Here is a 22,506-nt window from a genome sequence, read left to right as displayed (position 1 = left end):
CCTCCATTTTCCTGCACCTGAGGACTCTCCCATCTCGTCTTAAAAGCAGATTTTTACAAAATCTTTCGTAATCCCAAGAGGGTGTGAACAAGGGAGGGAAAGAAATCTCCTGGGACAAAAGAAAGCCAGGATTCAGTGTCAAACCTCAGCAAATATGGGAGGAAGAATTTTTTTTGAGTGAATGACATTTCCAACAGTTTCATGTGGGAAGCGTCAAAAAATTATTCTTTATTTTCCAGCATTTTTCCAAGCGTGCTCCTGCACTGAAATGAGCAGTTCCAGTGTCACAGGTGTGAATTTTAAAGGGATGCTGCCGCCAGTGTTTGCTCAGCAAAGGTTAATGGCTGGGTTCAAACGCTGCAGTGTGGGCAGGGACACCTTCCACTGTCCCAGCTCCAGGCTCTGTCCAAGCTGGCCTTGGACATTTCCAGGGATGCCACAGCTTCTCTGGGTAGCCCAGCTCTCCCAGCCTGGCTCCAGAGCAGAGGGGCTCCAGCCCTGCAGCAGCTCCATGCCCTCCTCTGGACTCTCTGCAGCAGCTCCAGGTCCTGCTGCTGCTGGCCCAGGGCTGGGGCGGCTCTGCAGGTGGGGTCTCACCTGAGCTCAGGGGCAGAGGGGCAGAATCCCCCCTGCCCTGCTGCCCACAGTGGGGGATCAGCCCAGGGCTGGGGGTTTCTGGGCTGGAGCATGTCCAGTTTTTCACCCATCAACACCCCCCAGGTGCTTCTCCTCAGGGCTGCTCTCCATCCATCCCCTGCCCAGAGGAGGATGAGGAGAGCCTTCAGCCTCATTGTGCGACAGCAGGAAACACAGAGATACGGAAAGGGAAGGAATGGTTTCCTCTGCCACTAGAAGGAACCAGCCAAAGCATTCACTGTCTTTTTGTTCCAGCCTTCTCTAAAAAGCCACCTGCAAACAGGAGCAGCACCAGCAGCAAAAAACCCCAGTGTGGGACATGGTGGGAGAGAAACCAGAGCTGTGCTTGTACATCCCCAGGGTGCAAAAAACCAAAACCAACCCGGGCCACCACTGATGAGGGGGAAAGAGAAGCAATGCCACAGAGCAGGTGGTCTGACAGACATGGCACAAGCAATCAATTCTCCTTGGAAGCCTCTAGAAGATAACGAGGCAATGAGTAACAGTCTGTATGGAATTGTAGGAACAAATCACATCAGCCTGACCTAATCTCATCCTGAGACATGGCAATGGCAGATGCAATCTCCCGGCCCTTAACCACAGGAAGTCTTCAATGCTGCTTCAAATGCAGAATTATGGTCGGGGGGGGTGGTGGAGGAGGCTCTCAAATCAATCCAAGTCCATCAGGGGTTTGAAGGTCCAGCATGGGGGAGGAAGGGGTTTGAAACACAGCATGTTTGAGGGGCTCCAGGTTCCAGCATGAGAGCTGGGAATGAATAACATCAGCCTGGGGCTCGATGCTGGCACCTCGGGAACTTTGCACACCAGCACAGCCCAGGGTCCCCAAAGGCTCACAGCTCTGCTGAGCTGGATGCTGCAGCTTCACCACCCTTCAAAGTCGAAGGGGTCAGCTGCCGAGAGCCTCATGCTCTCCCATAACCTCTACCAGCACGCAGCCACTGTGTTTTATGGCTTTGGGATCGGGAGGGAAGGTGTCTGCCTTTTTTTTATGGCAGCTCTTTCCCCGAGGAGCCCAGGGAAGGACTGGGAGGTGCCAGGATCTTCACAGCCCGGCTGGTGTGAGTTGCCAGGACCTGGTTCGCCTGGCCTAACCTCGCCCACCCACTGCTTTGCCTTCCAGAGTGCCATCAGTTCTTTATATATAGCAATTAAATGTGATAAATGGGCTGCAAAGAGCTATTTTGGGAGAGAGGAGGCTCCATCTGGGAGTGCTGCAGTGCTGGCTCGGCACGACCCACTGCACACCTGGCTCTCCCCACTGTCCCGCTGGCTGCTGCCCCACACTTCAATATGAGATGGCACACAGTTACCTGGCACGTCCCCAGGTCTGTCACTCTCCCCCACCCCTTCCACAAGCTTCCTTGGCTTCTCTGGCCGCTGTTAGGCACCGTCACTTTAAATACAGAGTTTGCCCAGTGTCTGGGGGTGCAGTAAAGGGTGGTAAAATTCAGGTGAACTTCTGGGGAAAGGAACCCCAACAAGAGGGGAAATACTTCGGGGAAAAGGTCAGGATGAGAGATAAGGACAGAGAGGAGGAGAAAAATCAAGATCCACGAGATCCCCACCCCTGGAATCATCCAAGGCCAGGTTGGACGGGGCTTGGAGCAACCTGGCATAGTGGAAGGTGTCCCTGCCCATGGCAGCGGTGGCACTGGATGCACTTCAGGGTCCCTTCAACCCAAACCATTCTGGGACTCTGTGCGCCCAGGATGGGTTTTATTTAACGTGACCCCCAGCTCAGGTCCAAGGAGGCATTTAGGCACTGAAGGGGATCCAGCTGCTGCTGCTCCATCTGGCTCTGAACACAGCGCTCCCGGTCCCTGGCTGTGCATTGCTCCAGCATCCAAAAATCCCACGCCCACCCCAACACCATCTTCCATCACCAGGGGCTTGTGATCCCCACGGTCCCCGCCAGCCCTGGGCAGCCCCCGGGATGCAGGTAGGGACCTAGCAGGCTTAGAAGCAGAGGGAGACAGCTGCGCAATGCTCGGGGATGCTGCCGGGCGTCGGGCTTGTGGGGCAGGTCAGGGAATGGAGGCCAGGGCTGGAAGGGGAGTGGGACAGCCCCTAAATCCTCTCCAGCTGGAGGCGAGCTGAGACAACCCTCCAAATCTTCCCTGGAACGGAAGGGGTCTGAGGTAATTCCCCAAATCCTCCCTGGGATGGAAAGCCCCAATTCCCTTCCCAGGGCTGGGGAGGGGGGGGGGGGGGGGACGACACACCGCGGCAGCCCCCCAACTCCCACCTTGCTGGGAAAGCACCGGGACAGCTTCCAAATCCTCCCCGGGCTCGATGGGGACCGCGCCATCCCCTAATCCCTCCTCGGGTAGCAAGGGCGCCGCGCCGGCCCCGTCCAGCCCCCAGGACCCCGCGGCGGCGGGGGCTCGGAGTGTTCGGCGCCGAGCGCGGCTCAGCCGAGCCCGGCTCAGCTCCCCCCGACGGCCGCTGCCCGCGGCGCTTCCCAGCCCATCTCGAAGCTCCGGGCAGCCCCAACCCGTCCCCTTCTCTTCTTCCTCCTCCTCCTTCTCCTCCTCCTCGCTCTCCTCCCCTTCCACCACCACCCCCCCCGGCCCGATTTGGGCAGCGGCGCGCCCGGCGCTGCCGGCAGAGCCGCCGTGTGCGGGCGCGGCGCCGGAGGCAGCTCGGCCCCGGGGGGGCTTGCGGCCAGGCAGGAGCGACCCCCCCCCCCGCTCCCCCGGCTGCCCCGGCGCGGCCCCGGCGCTGCATGCCCGCGCAGGCAGCATGGCCCGCAGGCAGGCGCGGCCGGCGGGCGGCGGGCGCTGGCTGCCCTGGCTGGGGCTCGCCTTGCTGCCGCTGGCCGTGCCCCCCGCCGCCGCCCCCGCCGCCTGCCCCTCCGCCTGCTACTGCGTGGCCACCCCGGAGCTGGTGCAGTGCCGCTACGAGAGGCTGGAGGAGCCGCCGAGGGAGCTGCCGGCCGCCGTGCACAACCTGAGCATCGCCGGCAGCAACCTGAGCGTCCTGTCCCGCGCCGCCTTCGCCGCCCGCCCGCTGCGCGACCTCCGCCTGCTCCGCCTGCGCCACGACAACATCCGCGCCATCGAGGACATGGCCCTGCAGGGCCTGCCCGCCCTGCGCACCCTCGACCTGAGCCACAACCCGCTGCTCTCGGTGGCCGCCGGCGCCTTCGCCGGGGTCCCGCTGCTGAGCACGCTGCAGCTCAACCAGGCGCTGCTGGCGGCCCCGCTCGAGGAGCAGCTGGCCCTGGCCGTGCGCAACCTCAGCCTGCGGCGCCTGGAGCTGGCGGGCAACGCGCTGCGGGCGCTGCCGGCCGCCCTGCTGCCGCCCGGCCTGGAGGAGCTGGACCTGCGGAACAACTCCCTGCAGCGGCTGGCGGCCGCCGAGCTGCGCAGCCTGGACGCGCCCGAGCTGCGGGGGCTGCGCCTCAGCCTGGGCGCCAACCCGCTGAGCTGCGACTGCGGCCTGCGGCCCTTCCTGGCCTGGCTGCGCGCCGCCGCCGCCCGAGTGCTCGACGCGCGGAGCCTGCGCTGCGCGGGGCCGCCGGGGCTGCGCGGCACGGCCCTGCTGCGCCTGCGGCCCGAGGCGCTGGCCTGCGCCCTCGGCGAAGGCGGCGAGCCCGGGCGCCTGGAGACGGCCTCCTACGTCTTCTTTGGCATCGTCCTGGCGCTCATCGGCATCGTCTTCCTCATGGTGCTCTACCTGAACCGCCGCGGCATCAAGCGCTGGCTGCACAACCTGCGCGAGGCGTGCCGCGACCAGATGGAGGGCTACCACTACCGCTACGAGCAGGACGCCGACCCGCGCTGCGCCGGCACCCCCGGCCTCTGACGGCGCCCGCCCCGGCACCCGCCCGCCCAGCCGCCCCTCGACGCCTCCGCACCCGGTCCCCGCCTCCCCCTGGCCCAGCCATCCCCTTGCCGCAGCTCCGCCGAAAATCGGCCTCCGAGGACAAGCCAGCCTCGGGGCGGGCACCAGGGTGCACCAGAGCGGGGTGACCGTCCCCGGAGGGCCCTGGACCGGCTCCCGCTTCCCACGGCCTCTCCGACCCTACGGGTTCCCACAAGGCGCCAGGCTGCACCGTTCCCCCATCCTGGCACCCGCTGGCAGGGAGCACGCCCGGCTCGGCCCCCAGGGATGCTGGCACACCCAGCCCTGGCGCTCGCGAAGGATTGGGAAGCGTCGACACGGGGTCCCTCCGGCACACGGGAAGCGCGGCTCGGTGCTCGCACCCAAGCGTTCGCTTGGCATGGCCCAGGAAGCTGTGGGCAGTACCTGAAACTGTCCTCCTGGATGTTCCTGGAGCCTGGACTTGACTGTGACCATGTACAGCTCTCTTTCCTATTAGATTTCTATTTGACAGGTGCAAAGCTTAAGTTGATTTCTTTTTTTCTTTTTTCCCTTTCCGCTGCGAAGAGGAGAACGCATAGTCCAGCTGCTCCCCCCTGGGAATCGACGCACTTTTCCGAGCCCGTTCATCCGTTTAGTTTTGTTCAGTGACATTTCCAGCTGGTTCTAGGCATGAGGCGATGCAGCTGTAGGAAACGCCTCCGCCGGCTGCGTGCATGTTCCCCGGGGCACACGGGGGCAGCCCTTTGACTCTAGAACATAGCGTAGACCTGGCTGTCTTGGCACTTTGTAATTTAAAACGAGCAAAGCAGAAGCTCCCGCCCTAATTCCCCTGCCCGTGTTTGCTTTCGTGCCTGTTATTATATCCTGGAGCAAATATATTGAAAGCTGCACCCACTCCATCGTCTATTTCCTATAAAGCTCCTTGCAAACCCTTTCTGAGTATCCCAGCGGCTGAGGCGAAGTTATTGCGGTCGGTTTGTCAGGGGGAGGGAGCTCTGGGCTCCTCTGTTCTCACCGGTGCTTAGGAACTTCTCTTCCCGGGCTGGTTTGGTGGCCAGAGGGGTTTTGTGTGGCTTGTGCACAGATCTCAGGCTCTGCCAGTCCCGATCCTTCCCTGGCAGCAGCACAGGGGCTCAGGAAAGCTATCCAGGTAACAGTTTTCTAAAGCAGTCTTTCTCTGCCAGGAGGCTCAGTACCTAATCCATGGGGTGCCAGAGCACTGAGCATCTCCAGCTGCGGGGCTTCCCCAAAGGAAGCTGCAGCTTTTGTAACGTGGCATCTTAAAACCTGGAGCTTCGGCGCTGGGATGCAAACCGAAGCGTTGCATTTTGATCCATCGGCGTTTGCCTTTCTCCACAACGGGAGATGGATGCGGGCAGGGCGGGCAGGGTGAGGAGCACAGATGGATGCAGCCGGGGCCGGCGCCGGGGTTTGCCGGGTGTTTGGGGATGCTCAGGAGCAGCTGCTGCCCGGTGTGCTGGGGACCAAGTGAGAGTTCTGTGGGACTTGTGTTTCCTGCGCCTGGCTGCGTGTGGACTCAGCTGCCAGGTGGAAAGAAAGTGCAGTTATTTCCATCCCGGGCATGCCTGGAGGCTCTGCGGGAGGATGCAGCCTGGCGCAGGATCCTTTGCATTCTTCCCCTTTGAACTTCTTCCCCTTGAAATCCCGGGAGCAGAGCCCGCGGCTGCGCTGTGTTCGGGTAGGGATACGGCGCTGGGAATCAAAACGATTTTCCTGGATGCTCTCAGTTGGTCCTACTGAGCAGGGAGCTGGTTCCCCACCCTGTCCTGGCTCCTGCGAATCCCGAGATCCCCACGGCTCAGCTCATTGCAAAACTTGTTGCATTTTGAAGACCTTTTCCTGAGGTTTTCTGCCCCGGAGCTTGTGGGCTCTGGTGCCACCTCGTCGCTCCTCGCAATCAGTTACAAGGGGAGAAGACTCGGCCCGGCCTCGCCTTCGTTCCCTTCCCCACCTCCTCCCTCCCTTTCCCACCCCAGTGCAGCCAAACCGGAGCCCCTGAGCAGAAGGGGCAGCAGGGTGGATTTGCACATCTGGCAGAGCACAGCCCAGCTGTGACTCCAGGGGTGCAGCGTCCGTATTCGTGGGGGCAGAGATGGGGAGCGCTGGTGAGAGCAAGCACAGTGCAGGGAGAAGTCTGGAGGGCTCTGCGGGCACACCGGGGCTGTTTGCAGCAGGAAACAGCCCCGCGCTGGCAGCAGGCACCAGAGCCTGGCAATAGATAATGGGGAGGAAATCGCCTCCAGGCAAAAGGAGAAGTGGCCAAACGCTCCCTGAGCCCAAACCCTTTCTCTGAAGGGATGGCTGGTGTGGTGGGCAGCTGCTGCTGCTCCAGCTTTTCCTCAGGGAGGAAGGGAGGGGGTGGCTTTGATTCCCCAGGGATGAGGGCACTTCTCCTTTTGGCACCGAAAGGTTTGGAACGTCCTGGCCCTCCAGCCTGGGTGCAGTGAGGCCCCTGCAGGGATGCTGAGCCCCTCAGGGGAAGTGCAGGGGGTGGGATGGGGGAGGAGAACCAGCTGTGGGAGCACAATTCCTGTGGCCTCTTAGCATCAGCGTTATTCTGTCCAGTGCATACCCTGCACACGACGAAGGAGCAGGATCAGGAACATCTGGACTGGGGGCATTGTCACCAAGCTGAGACTCAAAATGTGCTTTTTGGGTTCCCAAAGGTGGCCCTGTGTTCGGGGAAGCCCAGCTGCCATCAGGTTTGCATGCAGTCCCTTTCCATGAAGGAATGTGGACCTCCCAGCGTCCCAAGCTCGTGGCAGGAGCTGCTGCTCAAGCGGAAAGTTACCCCAGCAGCTCCTGGAGCCGAAGGAAATGCAGGATAGAAACAACACCTGTGACGTGAACCAAGCAAAGTGTGCTCAGAGCCCCCTGCAGCGGCTCATCACCGAAACAAAAGGGGAAAAGAAGGCAAAAATGTCCATTTATGCGCCCCGCATATGAAACGGGACCAGCACTTTGCAGCCAGTGCCGCCTTCCAGATCTGCTTTTCCTTCCTTATTTTCCAAGGCTCAGATGCTCCCTAGCCGATCCAGCGGCAGGCAGGAAGGTTTGGCTGGGGAGGGGATGTGGGTGCAGCTGGAGCTGGGATGGGCAGCCCTGCCCGCACCCAGCCCAGAACATCCTGGGGGCATTCAGGTGCTCCTGTCACCCAACCAGGGGATCCCAGCCGTGGCCCAAGGTGCTCCCTGGTGCCCAGGTTACTCTCATACCTTGGGGAAACTGAGGCACAAAGCAAGCAGGGTTGAGTTCCTGACAGCAGGGAAGGGTTTGCACAGGGGAAAAACCCCACAGGAATGGATTCCTGTCCTCAGCGGGGTTCACCTGAAACCCTGGGCGGCTTCGGGACCACCACACCCAGGTCAGTGCTCTGTTTGTCCTTCCCCTGGTTCAGAGGTGGCTCCTGTGCCCTGCCAAGAGAGTGGGATTGTTAATAAGGATTTCTGCCATGTACCTGTGGGTGTTTCTAATTAGCCAGGTTGGGATATTTTTGGGACATGGGGGCTCCTTGCTGAGCACGAGCCTGTCCCCAGCAGCAAGGAGGGGTGGAGGTGACACCACCAGGGATGGGGGAACTTTTCCTGAGGGACAGGGGCTGAGGACGCTCAGCTTGGCCAGGGGGATCACGGGGCAGGTCAAAGTCCCTGGAATGAGCAGAGCTGTGTGCTTTCCCCAAGCCTGGCTCCGGGCAGCCCCTCCGGGAGCTGGCACAGCACTGCCCAGGCAGATGGGGAAGGACATGTTTGCACTAATCTGCCCCAATCTGGATTATTTTTCCAAATAAACCTCTTTTCCCAGCTGTTTTAAGCAAGTTTTTGGCAGGCTGGGGACAGGTGGGATGCTGGGGACGGGGGAGAAGCTGGCAGGGGCAGAGGAGATGGAGGGGATAACATCTGCTGGGTGTCCCTGTGCCACCAGGCTCCCATCTGCACAGAGGGGGGGACAGGATGTCTCCGGGGGGGTGTTGGCAGCACATCACCCAAATCCTGAGGCTGGGATCACCCCGTGGGGGCTCGGGGCTTTGCTGAAGTTTCCTCCTATCAAAAGCCAGTGGGAAATAACTTGTGCTGAGGGGCTGGTGTCCCCTACCTCCTGTCCCACCCAAAGCAGAGCTGGGATCCTCTGCAGCTCCTGTCAGGATGAAACAGCCCAGAAAAGGCCCCTGGTGCTGGCTGTGCAGGATGATCCACATCAGCCAGTTCTGGGGGTTGGGGATCTCTCAGGGAGCCAGGATCAGGCCAGGGCAGAGCAGCACAGGTCCCTCACCCTGCCTCAGGACACACGGGCACGGACAGAGCTGCTCCATCCCCCAGCACGTTCCCCAGCCACTCGCCAACCTGACATTTCCAAATCCCTATTTTTAGACGATCCTCATCACTTCTAATCGTTCGGGCTCCTCCGCCTCGGAGACGCTGCTCTGCGTGGGCAGGACGGGTCCCCGCGCCCATTTCTCTCTTCCCCGTGCCTCAGTTTCCCTTCGGGCAGACCGCAGGTGAGGGTCGCCCTCTGACTCCGGGGACCAGGTTTTGGGGGCCATCGGTCCCGTTCCCACGCCAGGCCCTCAGACGGGATTTCGGGTGCTCCAGCCCGCTCCACACAGCCAGACGCCGGCCCTCAGCCTTCCCCCAGGACGGGAGAGCGGGAAGCACCCAGCCCTCGCCCCCTCCCCAAGTGCAGCCCAGGGGCACCAGCCACATCCTCCCACGGCGAGAGGCGGCCGAGCAGGATGGATCCGGGAGGGGCTGGCTCCAGAGATGCCTCCGGAGAGCCCAGGGGACAGCCCCCGTGGGCCGGGCACGCCGGCAATTAATTTAGTTACTAAATTAACAATGAAACGGACGAGACCCGAACGCGAAGCCAGGCACTGCCGCCTGCCAGGACCCGTCAGCTTCCAGCCACCCTGGCCGCTCCCAGGCCGCTGTCCCCGGGTGCCGGCGCCGTGCCGGGGCAGGGAGGGGCCCTGGAGCCTGCAGGAGATGCTCCGGTGCCCCACGCTGCTCCCAGGAGCCCCGAGCAGCCCACGGCCGCTGTTCCTGGAAGAAACGTCTGCCTTCAGAGGGACGGGGACGGCGATGGCCGCGCTGGGCTCCGTGCCCCGACCCTGAAGTGCCGGGGGTCCCGCCCGGCCCTCGGCTCCCCTCCACCCCGAGGGGGACACGGGGCACCCCCGGGGCTCCGTCCCTCCGCAGGGACCGGCGGTGACCTCCAGTGCTGGACCCTGCCGGGAAGGGCCACAGCTGAGCCGCTCCCCGAGAGGGGCCTGCAGAGGAGGGGCCGGAGCTCACAGGTAGGGGCGGGGAGCTGGGAGCAGGAGAGGGGCTCAGGGAGAGCGGCCCGGGCAGATAAAACAACCGCGGGGACGCAGCAGCCCCGGGGATGGAGCCTGCAGCCGTGGCTGAAGGGACGCTCCAGGTCCCAGCCCCCCTCAGCCCCAGGGACACCCTCCACCACCGGGGAGAGCTCGGTGCCAGCAAAAGGAGCGGGTTCTTCTTCCCTGACCTTATCCACGTGGCACACGGACATCCCTCCAAGCCCAGGCAGCTTCTGGGGCAGAAGTGTTTGGCTAAAGAAGACAAAGAAACCCGGATTGAGACTACAAAGGGAATCTTTTATTACTTGTAACACTCCATTCAGCTAAATCCACATAGCAGTACACAGAAACTCTTCAGGAAAGTGCAAATTCTCACTCTGCATTTGTAATACACCCTACTTTTACAGAACAGACATTGGGTAAACAGGAGTACAGATGCAGAACGCCCCGAGGTTCCAGGCAAGGAGAACGATGCAGCTTGAGACACTTCAATCACCTCGCACCAAGCCGTTCTTGAGCAGAGGGAAGCGAGCTGGACTGCAAGCACCCAGGTGTCACCATGCAAGGAGCCCCCTCTTAGTTGGGAGAGGACAAAAAGGGGGAGGGAAGGCAAAACAAAGTGATAACAGGATCAGTTTTAAAACTGGAGACCACCCGGGTGCTTCCTAAAGCAGCACACACACATCCCACCCTGCCCAAGTGTCAGAGCGCATCGTTCCTCTCCTGGCTCCCACTGTAGTGCCACAAACACTCTTCCTGTTAGGGAAAGGGGAACTGGAATCCCCAATAACCTCAGGAACCTGGCAGGGAGGGCACCCAAAGCACTGCCTGAGCCTTTGTTCTTATCTTGAAAGTGGGAAAGAACAGCTGACAACTCAAGGAAGGTTGTGCACTAACCCAGTAAACTCTAACACGATGCATAACAAAGTTTCAGGGCAAGGAAATGAGAATTCCAGTCCTTCTCAGTAACAGAAGTAAGGGATGGAGATCAGAGGAAGAAGATAAAGGAGTTCCACAAATGGAACAGTATAAATATATCCAACAGTTCCAATACATTAGGAAAACAACAGCAGCAGCAGCTTCAAAACAGCAAAGAGTTACTATGCCCTGAAAGTACATTCAACGCCTTGTGCCTGCTGCTGTCCTCCCAAAAGCATCACCACAGCTACAGCTCGCTGTCAAACCCATCCATGGGGAAAATCCCAGACACTTAACACCCCGCAGCTGGGTTTCCTTTGTTAATTAAACAGAGGATGAACAGTTACCAGCTTCTAACAATGCCCATTTGAAAACATTTTCTCCACTGCTGACGCCTGCCTACTGACACAGAGCAGATCTCCGGGAAGCTGCAGACTCCTGCTCTTGGCAGAAGCACAACCATCACTCACAAGACTGGACTGCTACAGTAACACCCACCTGGGCTCATCACACACACACACACATTGTGCTTTTTACAGTGCTTGTTCAGAATTATGTCCCCAGTCACTCGTTCTCTTTACTGCTCGGAGAATCCTCCACTGGAGCCCTCTGGTGGCTTTTTACTTTAATTAATTTCAGTTAATACCGCAGTAATCCGGCTGGGAGGCCCCGGCCTGGAGCTCCCCTGCCCAGGGCAGCTGTGGCTGCCCCGCCCCGGGGAGTGTCCAAGGCCGGGCTGGAGCAGCCTGGAACCGTGGAAGGTATCCGTGCCCGTGGCAGAGGGGTGGCGACACAAACCCTTCCACGATTCCACAGCACAAGGAGTTTTTGTGGTGTAAACACACCTGGATTTTTCACCCCCCTTTTAAACTGGAAGAAGCTGAACCCAGGTGAACGACATCGAGTTCCTCTCTGGCAGCTCTCTGAACCCAGCTGGCTGCAAGCACATCCACCAGCAGCAGCACAACCTCAGAAGAGAAAGAAAAGCCTGGAGGTGACACACAGGTAAGATTGCGGCCCTTTCTTAAATAGGAATATTTGTTTCTAGGAACTTCCTCTTGACCTTCAGTGTGACTGACAAGAAAATACATGAATATTATTGCTCAACTCAGGGTACATTTGTAGCTGGTAAAATACCACTGAGGTGCCCCTGTGCTCCGTTCCTGGCCATAAGGTGGAAGGTTCACACCAAGTCATTTCTAGCCATCAGTGGGTAGAAATGGCAGCAGCCCTTCAAAACACACGGAACACAAGCCCTTAAAGGAGAAACTCCAAATCCTGATGGCAAAATGCTGTGTCAGATAAATGCTACATTGAAAGGCGTGTTTCCTGTTTTCTGTTGGGCTGATTTCTGGTCATTGCTGGATTTTGTTTTACCCAGAGGGGCTCAGGGGTGCAGCTGAGTACTTGGCTCAGAGCAGGCCATACTTGTGCCTGCACAGGGACAGTGTCTGTGGTTTATGAGCTATTTATGTGTTACTCTCCTGCCCTTTCCATTACAGAAGCTTTTTAGTGCTGGTCTTTCAGGTACCCAAAAGTTCTCTGGAGAGATGAAATTTCCCTCTTGTTGTTCTTCGTACTCAACTTCCCTGTAGCAGTGAGATACCAGATGTCTTTACAGAGTTTACCCCTAGCTTTGCACGGCCCAGTGGGCAGGATCATCTCTGTCTCACACAAATGAGAACAGCCCCATGCATTTCAGCTCAGTTCCAATTAAACTCCTGCCCAGGGTGAATTGCTGAAGCCCTTTGGCCGCTGGAGCAGCCTTCGTGCACTGAGCTCGTAGTCTGTGGGGTAGAGCCAGGGCTGGGTGCCGGTGGAACTGTAAGGATTGCGATGCTGTTATGCGCACCGCGCCGCGCCAGCGCTAACGCGCCGCCTGCTTCGTGTCTCTTTTCCCCCGTCCCCTCACAGAGTGTGTGGTGGCGTGTCACAAGTTCGTGGAGGTCAATGCCCTGGGTCTCACGGTGGCTGCCCTGAGCAGCTACGACTCCAACATGAGAGCTGCTGCCTATTTTGTCCTGGCTTCCTTCCGCGGCCATCTGGAAGGGGCTCGCTTTCGAGAGAGGAGCCAGGTAAGGCTCAGCTCCGTTGCCGGTTCGGTCACGGACGCGTGTGGGAGAGACGTTGCCTTGCTCCTCCGCCTGCCTGCGCGTGCTGAGACGGCTAAAAGAAGCTTTTCACCTTCTCTCCCGTTGTTTCTCCTCTGCTGCTTACTGTTACGCTCAGCGGACAGAGAAAGCGGGAAACATGTTTTAGAAATTCTTGGGAATTTCGCTTGTGGGAATGGAAATCCCAATGGAGTTGCTGTTTGACCTGTATGGCCCACGAAACGTCCCAGGAGCCGATTTATGCGTTGGCGCTCCTGTTGCGTTCACGTGGGCCACGGTTCAGGCTTCTCTCCCCGGGCTCTTGCAGTTGCTGTATCTCTTGGATGCTGTGCAGAACGGAATCAGGCAGCCAAACCTCAGGTTCACCTTCTCCCTGACCCTCTACGTTGCTCGTGTGGCGCAGCAGATCCTGAAGCCAGGTACTGGAACTTCCCGCGTGTGTCGCTGCTGGGGTGGAAACCAGAGCCTCGGGGAACGTTGATCTCCTCGCCTGCTTTGTGCTCCTGCACTCCTGACTGAACTTTTCATTCTGGGGGAGAGAAGGGGAGGGATGGGCAGCAGTGTAATGAGCCTCAGAGCAAAGGCCTCCTGCAGTTCCTGGGCTGTTCTCCCAGCTTGGAGCACCGCACAGTACGGCTTCCATTTATTATTGTCCGTGGCTGTGGGTTGGGAATGCTGTCCTCCTCCACGATGCCAGCTTTTTCTCTTCACAGAGGAGCACATGTACATAAAGGTAAACAGATTCCTTCTGTCACACCAGTATTTGGACCTGAGGAAAGTACCAGGTTTTTTCCAGCTTTTCTACAGTTTTGATTTTGAGGTAAGAGTCCCATTTTAGGTATCCAGTAAATCTTCATAAATTGACAGAAAAAAGCCATAAAAATACAATGAAATCTCATTCTCCCATAGGTGGTTAATTGGAGGCATCTTTCTTTTGTTTCCTATTGGAATTAAAAATGCTGTTTTGTGGGGTTTTTGTTGTTTTCTTAATACTGACACCCAATGAGTCGTGCTGTGTATGCTCTGTGAGCACAATGAGCAGAATATTCTGCCCCAGCTGGCTTACATTCATCTCTGAGTTTCGATTAGCAGCGCTGAGTTCAACTGAAGTGTTTTAGGAACAGCAGCTTCTACAATTCCATTTCCACTGCATGTTTGGGCTGCAGACTGACAGTTCCTGAGGGATGTTAGCGATTAAATTTGATAGGAATGGAAACGGAGAAGTCCAAAACAAGCCGTAGTAAGCCCTGAGCTGGCACTCCCAGGGAACCAGCGTTTTGTGCTCTTAGGAGCAGGTATTATTTGGAAAGGTCGAAATGTCTGATGGTGGTATTTTTGTGACTTGCAGTACAAAACAGAGCGTGAGTGGATCCTCAGATTTCTTGGGGAAGGGCTGCGTGACAAACATTGCTATGAGCTTTATGACTACCAGAGGATTTTCCAGGTCGTTCTTTCCTTTTTCAACAGTCCTTTGTGTGATGAAGGCTCCCAGGTAAGAATTTAAAAAGAAAGCACCAAAAAACCCCAAAGCACAGAAGTTTGCGTGGCTTTGAGGTCTCAAGTACAAAGCGGAAGGGAGCAGCTGCCTCTGCCTTTGCCCTCTTGAAAATCTGTTCCTCGTTGATTTATGAGTGGAGGGGGCAATAATTGCCTACGTCTGAAGCGGTCGCATCCTTAACCCCTGAAACTGGAAGGGGTTCCTGCCACGGTGGAACCTCACGTGGGTACCGTGGGTTTGTGCCTGCAGCCAGGGCCTTTTCTTTTTGGGGCTCTCCATTCCCCAGCCAGCGTATTTGTCACCCGAGCACTGCTTCAGCAGGAGGGAAACTCGCGTGCTGGGAGCTCTCAGCTTTGGGAGCATCCACCCTGAGCATTTCAGGTATCAAAACCTTGGACAAAAAGATAAAATTGTCTTGCTGGCTGAAGACTTCTTGTAAGAGTAGCACCTGTGGCAGGAAGCTTTGAACAGAGAAGGTCTTTCCTTCCCTGGAGTTGCTGAGAGCAGTTGGCGTTCACGTTACCTCGAAGCTGATCAGATACCAGTCAAATTGCTAATTCTAAGTTAGATAATTAGATCTTGACTGCAAAAGAACAAGTTCTATCTTCTGTTTCAGAGTCGTATTCTGGAGATATTACAAAGTGCTGCCCGTGTCACCAGAGCTGCCTATTTTTATTTTTTTTAATAATTGTTTAATTTTTTTCTATTTTTTATTTTATTTTATTTTATTTTTGACTTTTGTATTTTTTCATTCTCGTTTATTTTATTGAGTTTTGTTTCTTCATGGTTTTTTTTGTTTGTTTTGTCTTTTTAAAAAGGTTTTATATTTTATTCCTTCTATCTTTATTTTTTATTTTTATCTACTTTTTAATTACTTTTAATTTTTAAAATCTTGTTTCTTTTTATTTTCATGTTATTTTGATTTTGTATTTGTTGTTTTTTAATATATTTCCATTTAATATTTTAATTTTTTATATAATTTCATTTATTTTATTTTTAAAACTTTTTATCACTTTTAAGTTTTATTTTATTTTGAATTTTTAATTTTATTTTATATGTTTTTATTTTATTTTATTTTTTCATGTTTTCTTTTTTCCTTTCTTTTTTTCCCCCTTACCCTTTCTTACCCCGAGTATGTGGCAGATTGGCTGTTGGCAACAAAGAAGTTGGAAAATGACAGCCGTGGCCACCGAAGGCCTGGATATAATGGGGAGTGAGAGCAAAGCCTCTGTACTTTCTGCTCCATTGAGGAACCCGAAGGGAGAAAGCTGTAAGCGCCACGGTGCCGTTTTTTTCCTTTTTATCCCCTAACAGGTCTCATTCTACCCACGAACAGGGTTAGCAGCAGTCACTTGATGTCGGGGTGTATTTCAGAGATAGCAATAGAACAAAGTGTATTTTTTATTCTGTAACTCTCCAAACCTCATTGTTTAGTAACAAAGAAATCCAAAACAAAGCAAACAAAAAACATAAAAAATCAAAACCCCCCACAAACACCCCCCCCGAAAAAAAACACAGAAAAAGAAAATATGCCAATATTATTTTAATGAGAATTACATCTTTACCCTTTAAAAAAACAGGCTAATTTAACTCTAATTAATTGTGGTTCTGATGTTAGGTTGATGAATTCGTATAGTGTAAAATATAGTTTAAAATATAAACAAATAAACACAATTTTTTAAAAAATCAGTAGAACAATAGGAAAATATAAATAATAAAAATAGAGATGTAAAATACAAAAACTTGTATCAGTAATATAAATAAATACAATCTATAATATTACATGTTATGTATATTATAATATATATAATGTACATAGATATTAATAGAAAAGATAAATGGTAAATATGAATATGAATAATATAAACACAAATATAAATAAAAATATAAATACAAATATAAATATAATAAATACTAAAAAGTAAATTATAGCCTACAATCAAGGCTTTTTTGGTTTGAATTTGGTGAGTGGCAGGGTTCTGGGAGTTGCGCTTGGGGGTCTTTTGGGGCATTTTACAGGGTTTTTTGGAAGTGGGGGCTGTGAGCTCGGGGGCAGTGCTGCCGTCCTGTGGACACAGGCGGTATTGCAGCTCCCCCCCGTGCCCGGACAGTGCTGCCACCGTGTGGACACAGAGCGGTACTGCAGTTCTTCCCCCGCCGTGCGCGGGCTGTGCTGCCACCCTGTGGACATTGTGCGGTACTGCAGCTCCCCCCGTGTCCGACCCTGCGGTACGCGGGCAGTGCTGCCACCCTGTGGACATAGCGCGGTACTGCAGCTCCCCCCGTGTCCGACCCTGCGGTACGCGGGCAGTGCTGCCACCCTGTGGACATAGCGCGGTACTGCAGCTGCCCCCGTGCCTGACCCTGCCGTGCGCGGGAGCCCCGGGCTGTGAGCTCCGGGCAGTGCTGCCACCCTGTGGGCACAGAGCGGTACTGCAGCTCCCCCCTGAGCCCGTACCCGTCCCCGCCGTGCGTGGGAGCCCCGGGATGTGAGCTCGGGGCAGCGCTGCCGCCCGACCACGACGCCGCCCAGGCGCAATTTTCCGCGGCATTTCGAGGCACGCGGGCACGGGCTGGGGGCTCAGCCTCGCCGCGGGCGGGTTCGGGCAGTCGATTTATTCAGGTGCCTGTGATAGGGGCCTGGAGAGGCCTTAGCGGTACCGCAAAAAAGATGGCGATTCGACCGGAAGTTACTTCACCCACAACAAAGATGGCGGCAAGAAAGGACGAAAGTCACGTGACACCACTCTTACGATGGTAGATGGCATGGCATGCTTGACCTTCCAAAGATGGCGGCAAAAAGGGCGGGAAAATTCAAGGACCTCGAGGTATTTCTAACTGACTGCGCGCAACCCTGACCACGGTGCCTCCCGGGAGCAATTTTCTGCAGCCTTTCCAGGTCTGCAGACACGGGCTGTGGGCTCAGACTCACTGTGGATGGGTTCGGGCAGTGGATTTTAGTCAGGCACCTGTGTTTGGAGCCTGGGGGGGCCTTAGCAGTACCACAAAAAAGATGGCGGTTCAACCGGAAATTACTTCACCCACAACAAAGATGGAGGCAAGGAAGTGTGGTAGTCACGTGACACCACCCCCAATATGGTGGATCGGCACACCATGCTTGACCTTCCAGATATGGTGGCAAAAAAAGGCGGGAAAATGCAAGGACCCCGAGGTACGTCTAGCCGGCTGCCTGCGCACAACCCTGACCACAACGCGGCCCAGGCGCGATTTTCCGCGGCGTTTCGAGGTGCGGGCGGACGGGCTGGGGGCTCAGCGGCGCTGCGGGCGGGCGGGAGCCGGGCCTGTGCTGACAGGCAGCGGCAGGGACGCCGAGGTCCCGCCGCGGCCGGCGTCCCGGGAGTGGTCCCTGTGCGGTGCCGGGCGCCCGTCCCGTCCCGTCCCCTCCCCGCCGCTCCCCACTGTCCCCACTCATCCCCCTGCTCCCACCCTGAGCGAGCTGTGAGCGGGGGGTGCTGTTCACGTCCCCGGGAGCTGCTGCTGCCGCCCATAGAGGACTCGCAGCAGCCTCGTGTCGTCTGTGTGTGGAAGGTTTGATCGGCTTTGTAGCGGATGTGCTGTTACAGGCTGGGAGCGCTCGGTTTCCTGGGTGGGGAAGTCTTTGAAGTAGCCAAGCTGAGCAGTTGCTGAGAGTTCCAAGGCCGGTGTCCCCTGGGATTCTTGAAACAATGTTTAAATAGTTGCCATGGAGTTGAAACAGTGGCTCCTTAGCCCTTCTCATACAAAAAAAAAAAAAAAAAAAAAAAATCAGTATTTTATTACTGCGTGCAAACTCAGGGGAAAGATTTTATTCAACATCTCTCAGTGCAACATTAAAGCTCCATTTTCTCTACCCTTGAGCAGTCTGAGACACAATATTACTTCTATCATCTTTATTACAGGCATTTTAAACTTTTTAAAGAACCAGGAAGACTGTTTGTGCACGTGTGTGTGTCATTAATATCCACCCTCTCTCCATTATAGGCTGGGAAAAGAAGGCTGCAGAGCTTCCTACCACGGGCTGTAAGTGCAAATGACGAGGAGCCAGAGGTTTAGTCACGATGATTTATTATTTCTTAAAGAACCCCGTTGATTTCATGATACCAAAACCAGTATGAATAGAAGACTGAGTTCAGGACTCATGATGGTCTTCTTGGGTTTAAAAAGCTTTAATGGCTTTGAAAGACATTTATATCAGACCTGGTACATTTCTATTACTTTTTTTAAAATAAAAAATTTTAAAAGCCCCGTTCCATCACTGCTGCCGCTCTGTGGGACAAAAGCCAATCTTCCCTCCGCTTGGAACAGGTGAGAGACAGAACTAAACCCCACAGGATTTTCTGCTTATCGCTGATATGTGAGTTGTATTGGGAATTCTCTGTGAAATCTGATAAATTGTTCTGGAATGTGGCCCTGAGGGTAGTTGAACATGCCAGCCCGGATCTGCAAAGGTGCAGTGCCAGAACGAGAACCTTTGGAATGTAAACCAGGATTTATTCCATTGACTCACGGCTGCGTGCTGTGCCCGTGTCCTTTGTAAAATACTGTACAGGGGAAAAGCAGAACGGCACATTCCTTGTGCTATGTCTTGAATTCTGGGAATGGGGTCAATAAAAATGAGATGCAAATGAGGGAATTGCTTGTACATGTAAATATTCTCGTCCTAAAGGAGCCATCGGCTCCATACCAACCCTTGAGTTAAAAATTACGTTTCTTAAAAAACCCCCAAGCCCTTTAGAGGCTACAGTTTGTGTGGTGTGGAATTCCTAGGGGCTGATGTCAGGAAATCTGTGAGCCATATCCAGCTGAGCGAACCAAACCGAGTTCGGCCGAACGCAGCGAGCGGCACCGAGCTCGGCCGAACGAGCCGAGCCCAGCCGAACCGAGCCGAGCCCTGCCGAACCGAGCCGAGCTCAGCCGAACCGAGCCGAGCCCAGCCGAACCGAGCCGAACCGAGCCGAGCTCAGCCGAACCGAGCCGAGCCCGGCCGAACCCGGCCTCCTGCTCTCACGAGCATTAATTAGCGCGGCTGCAGTCACTGCCCGGGAGCTCCTGCCCGAGCCCGCGCTCCCATTCGTGTCCGTGCGAGCGCTTGCGGGGCTCGGCAGCAGGAAAACCCCGGGCTCTGCGGGTTTAGCGCCAGGCCCCGCTTCCCCGCGCCGCGCCTCGGCCCGGCCCGCGCCGCCCTCAGGAGCCGAGCCCAGCCGCGGGGAGCGCCGCGAGCGCCTCCGAGCGCAGCCGAACGGAGCCGAGCCGAGCCGAAGAGCCGAATCTACACGACTGCATCCGGTAAGAGACGAGGTGTGCCGAGAGCAGCCGAGTTTAGCCGAACAGCCGAAAACAGCCGAGGCCTGGCGAAAAGGGACGAGTTTAGCCGAAGAGCCGAACCCACCCGAGTTTAGCCGACTTCTGCTGCATCGAGCCGAGCGCAGCCGCGCTCAGCCGAACCCAGCGAGCTGCGCCGAACCGAGCTGAGGTCAGTGGGTTTCGGTGCCGGAACCGGGGGAAGTGGAATCGAGCTGGGGCTTAAAAAACAAACAGAACTCGAGCAAAAAGGACAAGGTTTGTGTGTGACTGGGTTTAATAGTTTCTTCAGTCCTGAAATTGTTTTCTTACGCTATGTTTCAAGCCTAGAAAAAAATTGTTTTGAAGTGTTTCATGCCTTTGGGACAGAAATTAAGAGTTTGGATTTACAGAATTCCCTATCAGAGCTCTTTTGATTTCATCTTTTAAAACCAGTTTTAATACATTTAATGGAATTCACTGGAGCTAAATAAATTGGCTCCAGGCCTCAGGTGCAGCTTGAACCAAAATTTCCTGGGTTTAAATCCTGCAACTAGTATTAAAAAAAAAAAAAAAAAAAAAAAAAAAAAAAAAAAAAAAAAAAAAAAAATCTTTTAATATTTTACCAATCTATGATAAACTTTCCAATTGCTAAATTTTAGCACCACCTTTTTGTGCGTGTGTGTGTGCATGTTTTCATGTTATCATGTTTTTCATGTATCAGTTAATGGGCCAATTCAGACCTGTCATTATTCTCGTACAAAGTGGAGAGAGATGCACAACATGGCAAACAGAAAACAAGACCACGGCTTTTTATCTGGGTCTAGATTCATGTTCATGAGAGGAATTGGTTCTCACAAAGTTTCAGGGACCAGCCACGTTTATGGGCCATATGTTTATGTTTATGAATATTTGTGGCTCCGCCTGCCAGCTCCACTTCACCCAGCAGGCACGGCACCGAGAGTGCTCCCCTTCTATCTCTGGCAAGTCCAGAGGTCGCTTTTCCCGCTGCTCCGTCCCAGAGCGGATTTCTGTATCGCTGCTGTTGGCATCGTAGTGCTCCGTGGTGAGGAACATCACCTGTGTCAGGCAAATCCTAGAAAAAAGGCCAAACGGAACAAGCGGGCGTGTCTTTTGTACGAGCCATTGCATTCCAGCAGGGAAACTTTCAGCAGGTGCAGGGCACAGGAGGGTTCCTTCCCATTTGATCCGAAGGGTCCGCAAAGGCAGCAGCAAAGGGTCCTGGCTGGGGCCTGTCAGGGGTCAGCATTATCAGCAGGAAGTGCGGCCGGAGGGGCTCAGGCAGACCTTGGGCTGGGTGTGACCTGTACTGGCCACATCTGCGCTGTCCTTGCTGGGGTGGGCAAAGGCAAATCTGGGAGCTGAGCACGTGCTCGAGACTCTCCCTCGGGTGTCTTAAAGTCTGTCCAGAGAATGAAAGTGTGCTTGGCTTGACTTGGTTTGTAGCACTTCAAAGTGGTCTTCAAATATTCTTCAGTAACTGTGACCCGAATTAAGGCCAGAGTTCTTTTGTGCAAGCGTCGTTCTAATAGACAGTGGTTGTGCATCTGGACTGGTTTTAATGTCTCTGGTTTTTTCGTGCAGTGTGACTGTTCCACCTAGTGTTTTTCAATAAAAGCAAGCGGTTGTGCCATAAAGCAAGAATAATCTCCAAAAGTGGCTGGGGCTTTGTTTGGTTTTCTTTTTGTTACCCAACACTACTTAGCTTTACTTCTGTGAGTTTGAAAGTTTTCTCCAAAAACTCGGAATGCAATTCCCCATTCTGCCCCGCTGGTAAGCGCTGTATCTCCTGGAAAAGCCTCTGCCCTCCATCCTCCCTGCCCCGTTTGGAAGCGCTGCTCCGGTTTAGCCTGTGGTGATGGGTCTTAGCATCCTTTTGTGTCCAGGTAACCAAAACATTTTGTTACTGACAGAGCTGCCAGAGGAGCTGCCATGACTCCAGTGTCATTGGTGAGGCAGTTTCTGCTCTGAGGAGTTTTTGAACGCTGCTCAACAGCAACAGACCTCATCCTGCATGTTTGAAGGTGAGAGAAGAGACGGTCGCACCCCAGGAGCCTGATTTTGGAACGTTTTATGGAATTGACCGAGTAGCTTTTACTCCTGGGGTTTCCATGGTCTGCCCATGGCAGGTCCAGCCTGTGCTTCAACTTAGAGCCCTCAGTCCGCAGGGAAGCGAACCTCTGGGGAAGTTCTTACAGCTCTACTTAATGCTTGATGAATGCTGATGATTTCTGGAAGTAGGCTGTCCATCCTGACCCATTTTCTTCTCTCTCCTTGCAGACTGTAGCTGCTGAAAGGCTGAGGTGAGACCAGGATCTGCAGTCCCTGACTCTCCGTGTCTTGCTGAGGCTGAAGCCACGTTTGCTGTCAATGACGACTTAGTGGAAGATGCTAAAGACTGAAAACTTGTGGGTTTTTTCCTTGAATGTCAAGACTCTCTCTGCAGCTGTGTTCTCTTAAAAGAGTTTTTGGGTTTAGAAAAGTTTTTACATTCTGCAATATTTATCCATAACTCAATTAAAAAGAATTTTACAGTATCAATGTGGTGTTAATTACTCTGAGTTGATTAATTAAAGCAAATCATTGAAGAGGGGTTTGAGCATCCCTTGGATGGCCCTTGGAGCTGGCAGCTCTTTTTTAATGTCTCTTCATTCCTTTCATGTCTTTCAATTATTTCTTAAGCAATTACTGCAATTAGGATATACAGTAAGGACAACAGCATGCCTGTCCTGCTGGATTGGGAAATCCAAGCCCAGTTCCTTGGAGAGACTGAGGGGATGGGGAGCTGAGCCTCAGGCTGGGTTTTGACAGTGGGAATTTGGTGAGGAAGAAAGAGGAGAGATCCCCCCGAAAGGGGT

At 54.7% G+C, this 22,506-nt stretch overlaps 2 protein-coding genes and 1 long non-coding RNA gene across 6 annotated transcripts; all 3 read left to right on the top strand.

The window, feature by feature from the left end:
• Positions 1-3,399: 3,399 nt before the first annotated feature.
• TPBGL (trophoblast glycoprotein like) lies at positions 3,400-4,474 on the top strand. The gene has a single exon (XM_040090247.1). It carries the CDS (start codon positions 3,400-3,402, stop codon positions 4,462-4,464), a length of 1,065 nt encoding a protein of 354 aa, XP_039946181.1. The 3' UTR covers positions 4,465-4,474.
• Positions 4,475-11,426: 6,952 nt separating this feature from the next.
• On the top strand, positions 11,427-18,929 carry LOC120765231 (nucleolar pre-ribosomal-associated protein 1-like). Of its 3 annotated transcripts, none has more exons than XM_040089851.2 (7): positions 11,427-11,743; positions 12,653-12,813; positions 13,157-13,268; positions 13,563-13,669; positions 14,198-14,341; positions 15,491-15,617; positions 16,984-17,581. In XM_040089851.2, exons 2-7 carry the CDS (start codon positions 12,736-12,738, stop codon positions 17,106-17,108), a joined length of 693 nt encoding a protein of 230 aa, XP_039945785.1. In that variant the 5' UTR covers positions 11,427-11,743; positions 12,653-12,735; the 3' UTR covers positions 17,109-17,581. The 3 variants fall into 3 exon arrangements, with proteins under 3 accessions (XP_039945785.1, XP_039945794.1, XP_039945802.1); XM_040089860.2 differs by lacking the exon at positions 16,984-17,581 and adding an exon at positions 18,329-18,929 and having other exon boundaries at positions 11,431-11,743; XM_040089868.2 differs by lacking the exons at positions 15,491-15,617; positions 16,984-17,581 and adding an exon at positions 14,964-15,064 and having other exon boundaries at positions 11,454-11,743.
• A 726-nt stretch (positions 18,930-19,655) lies between these two features.
• On the top strand, positions 19,656-22,169 carry LOC120765272 (uncharacterized). Of its 2 annotated transcripts, none has more exons than XR_005704403.2 (3): positions 19,656-19,820; positions 21,562-21,672; positions 21,929-22,169. It is a non-coding gene; the product is annotated as an uncharacterized LOC120765272 (long non-coding RNA). The 2 variants fall into 2 exon arrangements; XR_005704404.2 differs by having other exon boundaries at positions 19,656-19,906.
• The last annotated feature ends 337 nt before the right edge of the window (positions 22,170-22,506 follow it).

This window comes from Hirundo rustica, chromosome 2 (assembly GCF_015227805.2).
Source record: "Hirundo rustica isolate bHirRus1 chromosome 2, bHirRus1.pri.v3, whole genome shotgun sequence".
In the NCBI taxonomy this organism is placed as follows: domain Eukaryota; kingdom Metazoa; phylum Chordata; class Aves; order Passeriformes; family Hirundinidae; genus Hirundo; species Hirundo rustica.
This window is presented reverse-complemented; position numbering and strand designations above follow the sequence as displayed.

What these genes read in the sequence shown, in the direction of transcription:
- LOC120765231 (XM_040089851.2), top strand. Translation starts at nt 12,736, where the DNA reads ATGAGAGCTGCTGCCTATTTTGTCCTGGCTTCCTTCCGCGGCCATCTG. An exon ending in TCTACAGTTTTGATTTTGAG is followed by an intron (nt 13,670 to 14,197) that starts GTAAGAGTCCCA and finishes TGTGACTTGCAG; the next exon opens with TACAAAACAGAGCGTGAGTG. An exon ending in TGTGTGATGAAGGCTCCCAG is followed by an intron (nt 14,342 to 15,490) that starts GTAAGAATTTAA and finishes AGTATGTGGCAG; the next exon opens with ATTGGCTGTTGGCAACAAAG.
- TPBGL (XM_040090247.1), top strand. Translation starts at nt 3,400, where the DNA reads ATGGCCCGCAGGCAGGCGCGGCCGGCGGGCGGCGGGCGCTGGCTGCCC.